At 36.9% G+C, this 15,063-nt stretch overlaps 1 protein-coding gene across 1 annotated transcript in view; it reads right to left on the minus strand.

The window, feature by feature from the left end:
* Positions 1 to 15,063, minus strand: part of LRP1B (LDL receptor related protein 1B) — a 290,652-nt gene that overhangs the window by 73,580 nt on the left and 202,009 nt on the right. Inside the window, exons 57-60 of the mRNA XM_062498644.1 lie at positions 13,990 to 14,189; positions 3,426 to 3,614; positions 2,519 to 2,667; positions 258 to 351 (exon numbers count right to left, since the gene is read on the minus strand). Of these exons, the coding sequence (XP_062354628.1) occupies positions 258 to 351; positions 2,519 to 2,667; positions 3,426 to 3,614; positions 13,990 to 14,189 (632 nt within the window). The remainder of the gene's footprint in view (positions 1 to 257; positions 352 to 2,518; positions 2,668 to 3,425; positions 3,615 to 13,989; positions 14,190 to 15,063) is intronic.

Raw genomic sequence — 15,063 nt, forward strand, 5'->3', positions numbered from 1 at the left:
TGAATTCTGTATTTATGCAAGGAATTCCACAACCTCAAAGCACAGCATCAAAATGAAAATCTTTAGCCAGGATGAAGTAAAGATTTGAAAGACGAAAACTATGTATGATTTTCCTAAAAAGACTCAAGTGACCAATGAACGTAAAAATAGTGCTGCACACAAAAGTGTCAATAAAAGTCCTCTTCCTAAACTTATTTTATAAAGTGTTCTGTTTGGGTTGAACCCCGTGGCTGGCCCCAAAGGCAGTGTGTGCTTACGGCACTCGGCGGGCTCGTCGGAGCCGTCCCCGCAGTCATCCACCGTGTCACACTTCCACCAGAACGGGATGCACTTGTCGGTTTTGCAACGGAACTGCAGAGAGGAAAGGCCAGCAGGAAGAAAAGCTTTCATGTTAACATTTATTTATTTATTTGTTTATTTACTTAGAAGCAGGAATAGCGCAGTTTATGAAAATCAGCTTCGCCGCTTAAGGCGTGGTTGCATTGATATTTTCTGGCTGTTAATTTTACAAAACTTGCATTTTAAATATATATATTTTAAATTTGGAGGCATTTGGCACTGAGGTTGCCAAAGTGATAAAAATCACAGTAGTTTCAATAACTGCTTTATGCTGGATTACAATGCCCCAACACAAACTGCCCATTGCATTTTGCTGCATTCTGTGATTTCATTCTTGAAGGTCTTATTCAAAGCAAACACTTCAACTCTCAGTTTTTGTAGACCGTTGAAGCAGATAACATCATTTTTCCAGACAAACACCCACACTTATAGAAAAGAGCCTTAATGTGTGGTGTTGTGTACAGTATTGCTTACATTGTTTGAATTAAATGAACAAACAAAATGTAAAGCCTTCCAGACTTTCTAAAGGATAAAACATCTGTAGAAAAAGACTGAATAATCCATTGTAAGAAGGCTGAGCATTTACTCACTACTCATGTGACTGTACCTTTGTTCTGACTGAAAGAGGAATGCAAACAAAACAAACAGTACAAATTGATGCAATTTTCTAGGCCTAAACCTAAGAACTGAGTACATTATGTGTCTCAGGTCAGGGAGAAAAATCTGGGTAGATTATAATTCAGCTTTTAAGAAATGTTGGTTTTCCTACCTGGTGTCTCCATGAACACAGAAACGAAGGAAACCAAAAACTTTAGAAGGGCAAGACATTAAAAAATTTTCTGTCGCTGGGCAGCCTTTCCTTCACATTTTGAAAATCACTGATTATTCAATAAAACTATATTTAAACAGTATATTAAATTTGGTGCCTTAGCTCAGTTTATCTTTTCTGCCACGAAAAATTAGGGTTTCAAAGGCATTTATGTTATGGAACCTATAGTTGGAGCTATATCATTCCTGTACCACCTTGAGGGACTTGCTGTGTAACAGGCTGGGTCGAAGGGCAGCTCTTACTGCCACACAGACCTGCAGCTCACAGGGGCTCAGCAGGAGGCTGCCAAAGGCAGGAGACAAACAGAAACTCAGACAATTGCCACTCTTTGTCTTTTCTACTTGCTCTGCTCACCACAAGGTTCTTCAGGCTGCCAAGATGTCATCAGAAAGTTATTTCCAGGAAATAGGCACTAAGTTTTAGACATTATGAAAATACTTGCATTCCCTTTTAAATTGAGGAGACAAAACCCTGCAAAATCAGGGATCAGGGTCATATGGGTCTTAAATGGACAGAGTTATGGTGTTAAAGAGTCTAATGGGATTTGTACTAAATAATTTCTCATAAGCCATGACAGGATGCTCTGGAGAGACAAGATCAGTTTATGGACCATCTGACTCCTTTCCATCAGAAATAGCCAAAAGTGGCTGTGCTGTTTCCTTAAAGGTGGAAATCATCATGCATCATGATATAGAACATTGTAAAAGGTCATTAGCACAACTCAAAAAGGAGCTACTAGAAAATCAGACTACCAGTAATATTTTAAAGGCCATATATACTGTAACAACCAATTAATTGTCTGGTTACAACATTCCAAAGGCTTTTATCAAAGTGGCTCTCTTATAAGAAATCAGTATGTTTTACTTTTTTTAAGAAGAAAAGTAATGAATTTCTATTTTAAGTAATAGGGAATGCAGGTTAGTGTTTTAATTGAAGATTTTTTTTTTTCCATATTACCTACTTGTTTTGAACACAAGTCTATAATTTTCCAATCTTTCTAACTGGGCTGAGCTTGCTTGCCTTTTTTAATGCAAAATCCATTTGTGCATCCCAAGCACTGTTATACACACTTTGTATTTTGTCTTTCAGCCAAATGTTATTTTTCAGGGCTATTTTTACAGGTTTAACAGCTGCATTTGTCCTGGTGGCTGGCAGGGACACTGACATTTGAAAGCGAACGAGCGCTTCACTCTCTGGAGAAAAAGCCAATGCAAGTCTGGTCCCCCACTTCCAGCCTTGGAGACAAAAGGCTGTGAGTGCAGCCCCGCGTGTTCAGCTCCTTGTAAAGCTCAGCTGCCCGTTCCTGTGCAGGTTCTGTGCTTGGAGGCAGGGGCAGAGCAGCAGACGTACCTGGCTGGCGGTGCAGTTGGACAGGCACGTCCTGTTATCCGCGGCCAGGTAGAAATTGGTGGGGCAGGCACACGAGTGCAGCTTGCCAGGGGCCAGCAGGCACAGGTGGCTGCAGCCACCGTTGTTCACCGTGCACACGTGTCTGGACACTGTGGACAGAACAGGGGAGGTGGATCAGAGCCTCTTAGCACACTTTGGGGTGTCTGCTTTCTGGAGGAAGGAAATTGTGTTCCATGTACTGTCTTTACAATGCAATGTCTCAAATGAGTCAAAAACCCCGGAGGTGAACTCTTCCTTTTGACTTTAAGCTCTTCTCTGTTGAACGCAAAAAAGAATTATTACCATGGCTATAACTTCAATACTGAAAGAATGAGAGTATGAAAAAAAGCACTATTTTTTTTCCCCATAATGAGAGAAAAGATAAGCTTATCTAGGTCAATTGCCAAATAGCATTCAGTTACGATTCAAATACAGGGATATGAGCAGATAAGACACCATCATACCACTCACATTCTCTGACATTCCCTCAGTTCAGGGGTATTCTTCTGCAATATTAACACTTTTAAAAGAACCAGGTTAAAAGTTTTAATAACACACTTTCCCCTCTTAAAAAATGGTAACTTGCACTTTAATGTAACTGAACAGTTCTGTACTTTCAGTCAGTATTTGGGTTATTTTTTAAGCATACAAATTATCTCTCTACTGAACAATTTTTTTGGATGTATTTAATACTCAATGTGCTTAAAACTCTAAGCACAGATTTAAGTTTAAAAATGATAGTTTGAAAACTTTTACAATTTGAAACAGAACCAATCATTGCAGATAAATGACATGCAGTACCTCAGCACGTGGCTACTCAGTTAAACACATCAGTGAGCTGCTTGGAAAGCAGAGACAGAATAATTACCATCGGGCTGCCTGTAAGAATGATACACCTGGATGTCTGTGATGGTGTGCCACGAGTTGATCAGGGAGAGCCTGTCCAAGCCAGAGGTTTTGTGGGCACGGCTGAGGGATTTGGTTTTCCCATCTGTCCAGTAGATGTAGTCTTCAAACAATGTCAGTGCGATCACCCCTGGGATGTCTTGATTAGGGACTGGAAGGAGAGATGCTCAGGTTAACACTCACCCTTGGGAACCTGCCAGCTAAAATATTCCCCACTGCAGGGGCTGCCAGAGCAACTGCTATGGAATGTCCTGAGAATAATTACAGTGACAACACACCAGCACCACGGGGTCCTTCATTACCAGCTACACTGAAAGTGGATGGAGGACAAGCCCCACTTGCTTAGAATTTGTTGGCCTAGTCAGTGTTAAGGAAAGGAGAATTTCAGTTAAAAAAAAAAAAAACACCCACCAGATTTTGAACTAAACACATGTCAAATTTTAAAGTAATAAGCAACAAACATAACTTTCCCTACTCCTTGCATGAGCAATATTAATTGGCTCTTTTACTGGAATAGAAGTTATTAGAAAACATCAAGAACATATACATCTCCTGATGCTGTGTGTTTAATATGCTTTCATACAATTAACAGCATTTCATTTCACCAAAATATACTGACAAGGGAGACAGCAAAAATATAAAAAACAATTAGTATTAAAATAACCATTGCAGTAAGATGAATTATTGATAATTTCTAGCATCACCAACCACACAATATAGAAAAAAAAAAAAAACAAACCCATGATGATGATAGACCATAGGTACAGTATCACATAATTATGATCCAACATTTGGAAAAGGATGGAAGGACAAAAGGGAGAAAAAAGCTTTGGAGCATTCTTTATCCTGCTGTACACTCCTTAATCCTGAAGTATTTGTTCTTGGTAAACAGTAGCTGAATGTCACTTTTTCTTTTTCACCTCCATCAATAGTAGTTATCATAAATGTCACAGAAGAATATCAGACCACAATAATTAATTTGTAAATAACAATGTTTTGTTGCAGAATCACTCTAATTACTGAAAAGGCAGATCATATCAGCTGACTGCCATGTTTAGCCAGCGCATCCTTAACACCTTTACCTCGCTTTCTGCATCTTTTTACCTGGAAGTGCTGACATAGAATTGGCAAATCTCAAATTCCTGTTGGAACATTTCATAGGTGACTGAGATCTGATGATTGATACTGAGTATATGGAACAACAACTTAGAAAATTCAATTTTCTATCCAATAGTCCTCCCACTACTGAACTCCAGTGCAGGGCATGTCGCCTTCTGGTCAAGGAGACCTTGCTGCTTAGGCCTGAAATTATTTTCCCTTCTTATATGTCTCCATGAATTAGATCTATCACACTGAAATAACAATGGGATATTTTTGAAAGACCGTCACAGCATTTCCGAGAATTAAAAGTCCAAAGAAATCTCAATTTTGGCACTCATTACAGAGGCAACTTTGTCAGAGTTCCATGCACGGTACAGTGCAAGAAAAGCTGTTATAATTTCTGGGATTTGTAGACTCCCATTGTGTAATGTTTCCAATGAGAAATACAAACCAGGCTGACAGGAGAAGCAGGATGGGACATCAGACACCACTGTCCTGAATGAGGCCCCGAAGCTTTCCATAAAACAGATTATTTTATTTTTGCTTCAGTTCTGAGATAATATTGGTTCATAAAAATTATGACCCTTCTACCTTTGGCATCAAATTAAAGATGTCAAAGGTCCCACTCCAGCCTCTCTAAAGACAAAAAAACCCTATTTTATCTGTCTTCTTTTTTTTCTGATAAAAGTTAAAATTAAAATCAGAATAAAAGGGTGTATAAAAGCCTTAATGTACATGAAGAGATTTACATAGAAAAAATTATTTTGATTTCATCATCTTTTTTATTCCCCACCAATAAAAAATACACCAAATAGTCATCCTGATTCTGGATATCCAGGAAGCAAACTCCATATCCTAAGCATATAGATAAATGTTTACTCTTTGGTTTTGTGGATGTTTGTGGGTGGCCAGAATTTATCCTGCCTTCATTGGATTAAACATACATCAGAATCCAGATGAAACTTTATATTCATGAGCTAAAGAAGATTCAGGAGATTATCACACACTGCCTGAATTGTCTCATCACACTGCATTAATAGGGAAGCCAAGTTAAGAGTGTGACACAAAATTTTAAATATTACTGTTAGAACACTCCACATAAAAAAAAACAAAAAAACAACTCTGGTCATTGACTCAAGTACAATTTTCTTTTATTAAAAAAAAAAAAATCTGCAAGTGCCAAGTTTAAAAGCTTAACTCTTTCTAACTTCTTAAAAATAAATCCACCTTATCAATGCAACAAATATTACACTCTCTTCTTTTTATGTGCTTTAAAAGAAGAATGACAAAATATATTTGTTTCTAAAAACTGGCTTTCCTATTACTACCATTTATAGGAAAAAATTTGAAATTGTCAATGGCTTAACACTCAGAGACTCAGGTTGCAGTTTTTCCTGTCATTATTTTTATTTCTGAGCAACTCTGTAATTTTAATGGGCTTCTGCATTAACTTTTCATTATGTTATAATCAACACAACCTTGCACCATTTAAAGCTGTAAAAGCTACATCTATTCTGTTATGAAAGGTAGGGAAAGTTATTAAAAAATCAATTAAGAAAGCAATAAATAGTACAAATATATGCAAATGAAAATCCATTTGAAGGAAAACTGAATATAAGTACAGAATCACTGGACAAATATTTCTTACAAAAATTCTACACTGACCATAAAAATATAAAATTCTTGTAAAAGTAGAAATAATAATAATTACATAACAAAAAAAAACCTTAAAAAGTTCTTCAAAGCAGACCATAAAACTCAATGTATTTTCTTGTAGAAGATAAACCTGTAAAGTCTGAGAGAGTTTTCTGAAAAAAGGCATTGAATGGCAACCAATTCTGACTAACTTTACTGTTTAAGGAATAGCTCAGTCATAGCTGAATGCAATTTTTCTTTTCCTTATAAGCAAGGAAGCATCAAAACTGTTGACATGTAAGAGGTTATAGAATTTACAGTTCCCATCAACTGTGGATGACCAAACAAAAATGAACAGAATCAGAGGTCGTTTTTTCATCTGATTATCTGGTGGAGCAGTAAAATACTCTCTCATGCTCTTTGTTCTTTGCCTTTTGAGGACATCCGTGTTTCATGCTTTCCAAAATTTCAGGCAATGAATATTGATTTTCTAGAAATGTATGGAGTGCTAGAAACACCCACTTCCTTTTTTCCACTCTCTCCTTGAACTCCAAAAAAGCTTTAGCTGATCAATCTCGTCATAAATGACATACAGTAATTAAGTGCTGCCATACTAATTATTAACCCTACAGCAAGCTCTGGTGTGAATCACAGTTTTAAACAGGAAAGGAAGACTCAGTGCTCCTCTTTCTTTGGCAAGCACTGCAAAACCAGACAATTTTTGTGAACACTTTAAGTAAAGGCAGGTTAGTCGTAACAAAGCACCTCTGCTTCCTCTGCATGAGCTATATGAAAACATTTTATCACATTGCAAACCCATTGCAAGATGGGAATATATTCTGCTAAAGCTAAAAATTTACTTTTGTGATTCCTTTCTCCACCACAGCTTCCTCCTCCCAGAGCTGGGCAAGTTCCTTGCAATTCCTCCTCTTCTAACACACCTGCTGCCAACTTTGATTCTCTTGTGGTTTTATCCATAAATCATGGATTTTCTGACACTGAATGCTAATCCCAAACAGTGCTTGACAAACAAGTTGAGAGAAGGGGCAAGAAAGAAGAGGCAGAAAGCAGAAGGAGTACACAGGCCTTTCAGAAAGCTGCAGAAAATAGGAAGAAAAAACACAGGCAGGTAATAAAAGGGGAAAATGAGGAGGCTTGGAACAGATCAGAAGTGGTGGGAAATAAAAATTATTAGATACTCTAAGACAAATAAAAAAGACAATATACAACATAATAAAGGAAGATAAAGTGCTGCATGAACTTAAGAGAAGAGCCACAGGAGGGAACATAATTATGTAGACACATGAGAAACATGACAGACTTAAAATATATCTGTGTCTCTCTCCTGCATTTTGTATGAATTTTGATCCAAGAATATAAATTCATAGGCTGTAAGTCATATTTGTGATACAAATGTTTACTTTTCTCTGAGAAGTGAACTCTTTTTCCCTTATATTTTCTGAGCACATTTACTTAAGCATAAAAAAGATATTAATTTGATTTTGGGAATGAAAATCATTCCTTCTAGGATTCCTGAGCTACAAAATCTGCCTATGGAGAAGCCATACAGAAGTGAAGCCCAGCTCCTTTTTGCTCTTGTTAAAACACAAGTTTTCCAAAAGTAAAAAAGCAAATACAATAACACAAATAATAAAAAAGGTCTCAGTGGCGGGTGGCAAAATCAATATCAAGAAAAATGTCCTTTAAATGACAATTGTTGACCCCATCTAAGAGGAAAAAAAAAACACAACAAAAAAAACCCCAAACAAACAAAAACAAAACCCCCAAAAAACCAAAAACAAACAAAACAAAACAAAAAAAAAAAAACACCCCAAAAAAAGAAGAAAATTATCCTGTTCCAGAAGATGGTTGATCACTTCCAAGACAGAAAGAGATTTGACCCTTCCCTTTCCTAAAATAAGAGACTGCAAACTTGCCCTGCCCTTGTGCAAAATCTACAAAACCAGAAGGGGTGAAAGATTCCTGTTAGGCTCTTCCCAAACACTCACCCAGCTAGAGTGCCAGTGCTGGGAATCAATTGCTAAAGGTAATTAATTGTTGTTAAGCAGCAATTTAAATGACTTGCTAGCTCCCTGTGGCATTAGAGCAGTTTCTGTTTAAGAATTTTGGGACCCAAACACATACAGTTTACATGGCTGACCAAACCTGAAAAAACAGGTTACACTATTTTGAATTCTACTCTCTGAAACCTGATTTTTTGAACTGCAATAAAACACAAGTAAAAAGCCTACTGACATCTTGATCTAAATGGAAGCAGTGGTAATCTCCTAGGAAGGATTACAAACCCTCCAAAGACAAATTGCATCAAGGAAGAACAACACTTAATGAGAAAATAGCAATTAAACCTACAAAACCAAATAAACTTGGAGATTGGTGATCTCTTCTGCAGCAATTAGTGGCCCCCACTGTCCACTTTCCAAGTGAACTCCCTTGTAGCTGTTTCTGTCTCATTTTACATTCAGCTTGGAGCCTCTCTGACACAGTCAATACTTTTTAATTTCTTGTACTCCTTACTCCTGATGCTAGCTCCCTTGGATAAGAATTTGAAGTTTTTTGTCCATAAAATTAATAATGAATAATGACAATAAGATTATCTCTATTAAGCTTGTGACTAAGTATGTAGTTTTGACATATATAATTAAATTTAAGTATATTACATTAAAATATTTTAAATTTTAAAGATGAGGTATTTTATAACCATTATTACTTTTAGGAAATTGACACTGTTTAAAAACCTAAACCTGTCAAGCTCAATGAACAGAAAAAAAAAGATATTAATGGACTATATAGATTAAGTCCAGCAATTGAAGCTACATATCACATTTAAATAATAAATTAAAAATACAGTTTTAGGATGTTGTTACCCATATCTTTAATAACATGTTCACGAGCAAATATTTCTGCAAAATTAACAGATACATCACACATCATATGTGGTTAAGGATGGAAGATGAAAGTCCTAGCATTCAGCGGGGGATATTTTGCCAGTATAAAAATGTAACTGAAACAATGAAAACTGAGAATATTTATTACTTTATTACTGAGAATTATTTATTACTCACACAAAATTCGTTATACACCCCCAAACTGCTACCACTAAAGAAGAAGGAAATTTAGACTTAAATCTAAACATCTTAAGGCACCAATTTATTTGAGATATCAAAGCTCACTATTAAGTATAACAACACCATGAGAAGAGATGCATACATTTTTCAAAATCTGCATCTGAAACCAACTGATCAAAACTAGGAATGTAATATTTTATTGTCCCACTTTAAAATGTTTTATTGCCTTTTAAAATTCACTGTGAGCAGCTGTTTATATGCCAGTTACTCCACAGCAGTACAGAGCAGTAATTAAGTTATTCTCAAATATATACAAATCACTATTTGAGTAGAACAACTCACAGTGTGCTAGTGAGTTTCAAAGGTTTTTAAATTATTTTTTAGATTTGCAGGGACCCTTTACCCGCCTTCCAGCCCCTCACCTTAGACTCCTTGCTGCTGGTTTTGATATCCATTCCCAGCAACCCCCAAGATATTCCTTTTATCTTTCCCTCTCCTGCCACCATCCAACTGTGGGGATATAAACTACTGGGACACTTTGGTTTATCTCATTTATCTTCTGCTGAAACCATGGGAGCTGCTCAATATTACAACTCCCTTGATCACAATCCTCCCATTTTCCATTGTGTTGGTACAAACAGGCAGAAAACAGAAAAATCTGTGGTTTATGTTCTTTGTCTTGATTGCCCCCTAACAGGAACAACTGCATGGAAAGTAATGCTCATCCCTTAAAATTTGTGATGGCACAAGTCCAGCTCATGGAGAAGTTTGAACTATAGTGAACTATTTTCAGAAGTTTATAATCGAATCTAATTTGAGCATATTTCACTAGAGCAGTGGAATATACTGAAAGGAACCTGTTGGCAACCTTCGCAAACTGGGTTCCACAGACTGGAGCCTGGGGAACCTTAAAGAAACAAACTGTTTGAACTGCCTTTAATATAGTTGAATCTGAGCAATTTTTCCTGAATATTATCCTTTAAAAGAGAAGGAACACAATAAAATGAGGCAATCAGATTTAGGAAGACATATGGATTGGAGAATTTTATAGGAACAATTATGAAAAGTGAATTCAGAAGTCAGTAATGGAGAGGAAGAAATTACCAGTTTATGCTATCAGATGTGACTATGAGTAATTCTATAGACTCCTCAAAAGTTGGGAAAAAAACCTGCTGTCATATCAGAACTATTCATCTGCTCTGAGAAACAAACTCTCTTTTCAGATTTCTCTAGATTTTGAGCTATGAAAACTTCCAGTATAAATCTGGAAGGAATTGGTTTCTATAATCTTTTGGATCACTTCTACATTCAGTTTTATGTACAATTGGACATACTCTCTCATAAAGTCTGGTGGCAGGGTCCAAAATTACAAATACTTGTTTTCTACCTACAAACTCACTACAATAAGCAACATTTGAAATTAGAGGCACTAAAAATTAAAATGGTTGTGATCTCCAATCCCCTTGTTACTTCAAAACTTGCATATATACTCTCAAATTCTGAGAATTACAAACATTCAGGAAGGAGCTGTCTCAAGAACAGGGTCTTTTTTCAAATTGAGTTACTCCAGGAAAGTTATTCTCTTTTAACTATATTACAGCTAAAGAAGTAATTTAATAATAATAATTTAGTTAAAGAGCAACACTTTTCCATTGCTTGATTTCCATGCCCCCGTCAGATGAAGGAATGAAGTGCCCAATTTTTGTTTTTACAGTATAAACTTGACACAGTTTAAGGCCTAATCTCAGAGAAGTTTCCGTACGTCCTAAACTGGACTGTCAGATTTCACTGTTTTGTGATTTCATTATAAATGAAATGTTCATCTTCAAAGGGAAATGGGGGAATGTGGGCACCTCTGGGATTTGGAGCTCTGAAGGTTGGGAAAACCTGCATGGAGCTACCAAGATACCCAGGGAACTGTGAAGTCTGCATCTCCTCTGGGCAGTAGGAACAGAAAGCAGCTAAGTCTGACAAATTCTTATTTTTTTTTTTTTTTGAAAGCTCACATAAGTAAACCAGCTTAGTGCTTAGCCAGATTAGTCCTTCAATACTTGCTTAATCATTTACAGTGTATAACATTTGTGAACGCTGCAGTGCTGAATTGGCTAAGCTCTAAAGACAGTTTATATAACCAAGCATTAAACTTCAAACAGCTCAGCAAGGTCATTGCTGCCCCCAGTGCCAAGAGGAGCTCCCAAATACTCTAAGATTTCTGGCCTAGTTAGCATGTTTTCAAAATTCTTATTAGGACTCTCTTGGCAATTATAAAAAAACATTTCTCTATTGAAATGCAGAGGAACTTTACAAGAGAAAAGCAGCAGATGCTCTTCTAAAAAAGCTTCAAAGTTCATGAGGAAAAAAATAAATTAAAAAGTCCATAGTTGTTGAAAAACTGTTAACACCAAGAACTAAACTCTTATTGCACGTAATAAACATTCCTTGGTTTAACAGACAGCATGTCAATAATTAGCTTAAGTTTGTGTTTATCCTAAATTATCTGATGTGGAGCACAGAATACTGACACTGTCTCATACCATCCCTTAATGGCATGAAATCCACTAATTCTGATGAGTTATTTACTTGCTGGGTCTTTTGAAATCTCTGAGGCATTTTCTGACACATTTTGTAACAGACAATTTAAGAAACAAAAATCATAGTCCCAAGAAAAAACCTCAGAACGAGCCAGCCTTATCCTCAGAGGCCACAGAAACAAGTGAGACAATGCTTAGTTTGCCATTAATAGCACTTCAGATTGCATCACTCACAGCATTCCCGTTCAGACTTCTTCCTCTCCTCCGTGCGAATGTATCTTGTGCTCGCTGTATCTGTCCCTTTATCCTCCTCCATTTGAAAACACAAACGATAAGAGCAAACTCAACCATCTCCACTTAGTTAACTTTGGCAACACAAGATGTCCAAAATGACAAAGGAAAACAGATTGTGAAATCCAAATTTACTGTGGCATTGTGACATTTTTTTCTTCTTCTCCAGGATGGGGCATCCTCAGGAGAAGACATTTACTCTGCAGATATAAAGCAGTTGAAAATTATTTTACCTAATTGTGCAGGAGAGCCCCACAGGCTGGAGACCAAGGCAATGGACACTGAAGATGGTCTGACTGGAATTTTGCAGCTGAGTGTAGTGAGAGAAGGACATTTTTGGGAAAAGAAAGATTCTGAAATTCTCAGGCTGAAAGGGAAGACTGTGAAAGGGTTGACCACTGCAGTCAGTTTAGGGCTAAGAGAGACACATGGGATATTATTTACTTCTTTCCTTTGAAAGATCCACAAGGAAGAGTAAGAGGATAATTTTCTGAGAATGAAAATAGCAGGATGGTGGCACAGGGAATGACATCAAGAGGAGTAAGGAGTTCTGCTTCCCCTGTCAGAAGAACTGACTGTCAGCAGGAATCCAGCTCGGGGCAATGTCCGAGCGAGCGCTCCTTAGGTGAGCAGGTTACGACTGACAGGCATTTGTCCTGAAAAAAACAGGGACGTGATGCTGAGATTAATGGGGATGTTTACAGCTCTCATAGCTACTGCTAGAGTGTCTCCAATCTACCATCTCACACAACTGCCATTGCATTATTCATGATGTATTTATAACCTACAAGTTACGAATACAAGGACGAGAAAACTTGTTGTTTTTCCTTTTTTATTTTTTTTTTTTTTTTATTTCATGGTAAAGCTTTGATCTGAAAATAAAGTAATTATTTCATCAGCTGTGGTTTGGAGAAGACCTGGAGGCACCCAGTGAGAGATAAAAGCCTAAAAATGCCCAGATCAATGAAGATTTTCCAGCAGTGCAGCAGCGCTGAGGTTTGGTTAAAGCTTGAGGAGCGAGCTCAGATAACAGTTTCATCTCAAATAAAACCCCAACAAAAATGTAGGAGAGAGATACTATTTCATACATTTAAATTAAAATGAAAGATCTTTAATTATGCAATTCAGAATATGAGAACTATTCATCATAGTGTAGAATTTATTTTTTTTAATACTTCATAGATAAAAGACACAAGCTTTTTAATTACCTGTCAGGTGCAAAGCAAAACACAGGGATAAAGATTAGTTAATTGCATAAGTATTTCAGAAGTTATTATTTCACTTATCTACCACGAAAACCTCAAATATCATTTGAAATACAGGTCTCATGCTGAGCAGACTAGTGGCTTTTCCATGCTTTCTGAGGTGGGAGAAATGTCTTATTTTAGCCCTATTCTGACACATGGCACAGAGGATCTATCCCTTCCACTTTTAACAGCAAGTTTCACTCACTTTGTAACTTAATCAAGAACATGTCTATATAAACCAAAGTATCAAATTGACAGGGCTGCCTCAGATTGCTGAGTCTATTCCTAGTGCTACTTTCTCTATTTGACATTTTTGCCTCAAACACATAATTTGTGGGAAACTGTGTGTTTGTGCACGTTTAAAAGCTATTCATATCCATAACAGAAAACAAAAATGAAAAACAGATTTTAAAATGTTGATAAAAGGAAAAAAACAATCATCTAGAAAAAGGTTGAAAAAAGGTTTTAAAAGACAGTTTTTATGTAACTATACATAGCATGAAAAGCACAAAAAAACCCAAAAAACAAACAACAAAAAAAGACAACAAAAAAACAAAAAAAAAACCCAAAAAACCAAAAAAAAAAAAAAAAAAAAAGAAAAAAAACCCCAAAAAACAGCTGCAGTTTTGACCAACCTTTATGTCTGTGAGATCCATCCATGTCAGAAAACTCAATGTGATTTTCATCAGCCCAGTACAGTCTGTGGTTGACGTAGTCTATGGTGAGAGCCATAGGTCTGGATATCTGTGTTTCTATAACCACAGTTTGCCTGGATCCATCCATCCCAACACGGCCAATGTGTGGGGACTCACAGCAGTCGATCCAGTACAAGTACCTGTAACACAAAATACAGCAGCTGGAAAACATCAATAACTGACCAGAGCCCCTGTGGCTGCCCCTGGATCCCTGGAAGTGTCCCAGACCAGGCTGGATGGGGCTTGGAGCAACCTGGGATAGTGAATGGCATCCCTGCCCATCTTGGGGGTTTGAAACTGGATGATCTTTAGGTCTCTTCTAAACCACATCATTCTATGACTCAATGCTTAATTTATTTAGTTGATCTCAAGAATAAATCAGTAATTGCTCTACAATATTTCCACCTTGCAGATAAATCTTTGCATTTTTCTAGACCTGTCTGTAAATAGGTGTGCTGAATGCAAAGGGTTTGGATAGGAATCCTCATGCTAGGTGTGATTTTTTTAAAATTGATTATGGACTAGAAAAATGCACATTTAAATGGTTTAGTCTTGATACCTTAGAATTTGAAGCACCACCCAAACTGGACTTTGTGAATCTGACATCCTGCATAAATGGCATCACTACTAAATTTATCAGAAATATGGTACACATCTACCTTTTTTTTAACACATATTACAAAACTTTTTTTTTTGCTGTTAACAGCCACCCAATGCACACTGAATTGCTTCAAGAAGCACTAGTTCCAAAACACGAAAACAGTTTTTCGTACGGAGGGTTTAAAAATGGGTGAAACACTGAGAAAGACTGTTGGAAAGCTGAGCAGCAATTTTTCCCCCCAACATGCTATTTAACCACAAGGCAGAGCATGTTTGCCATAAAGAAAATTCCCATTATTTAGTACATGGATGCATGTGGCTGCTGTTGTATGCCATTACTCAGAACCTCAGGACAGATCTTTCCAGCTGGGAAGCTGATCCTGCTCTACAGGATTTGGACAGGCTCTCTAAAAT

The sequence above is a fragment of the Cinclus cinclus genome, chromosome 9 (genome assembly GCF_963662255.1).
Source record: "Cinclus cinclus chromosome 9, bCinCin1.1, whole genome shotgun sequence".
NCBI lineage: Eukaryota > Metazoa > Chordata > Aves > Passeriformes > Cinclidae > Cinclus > Cinclus cinclus.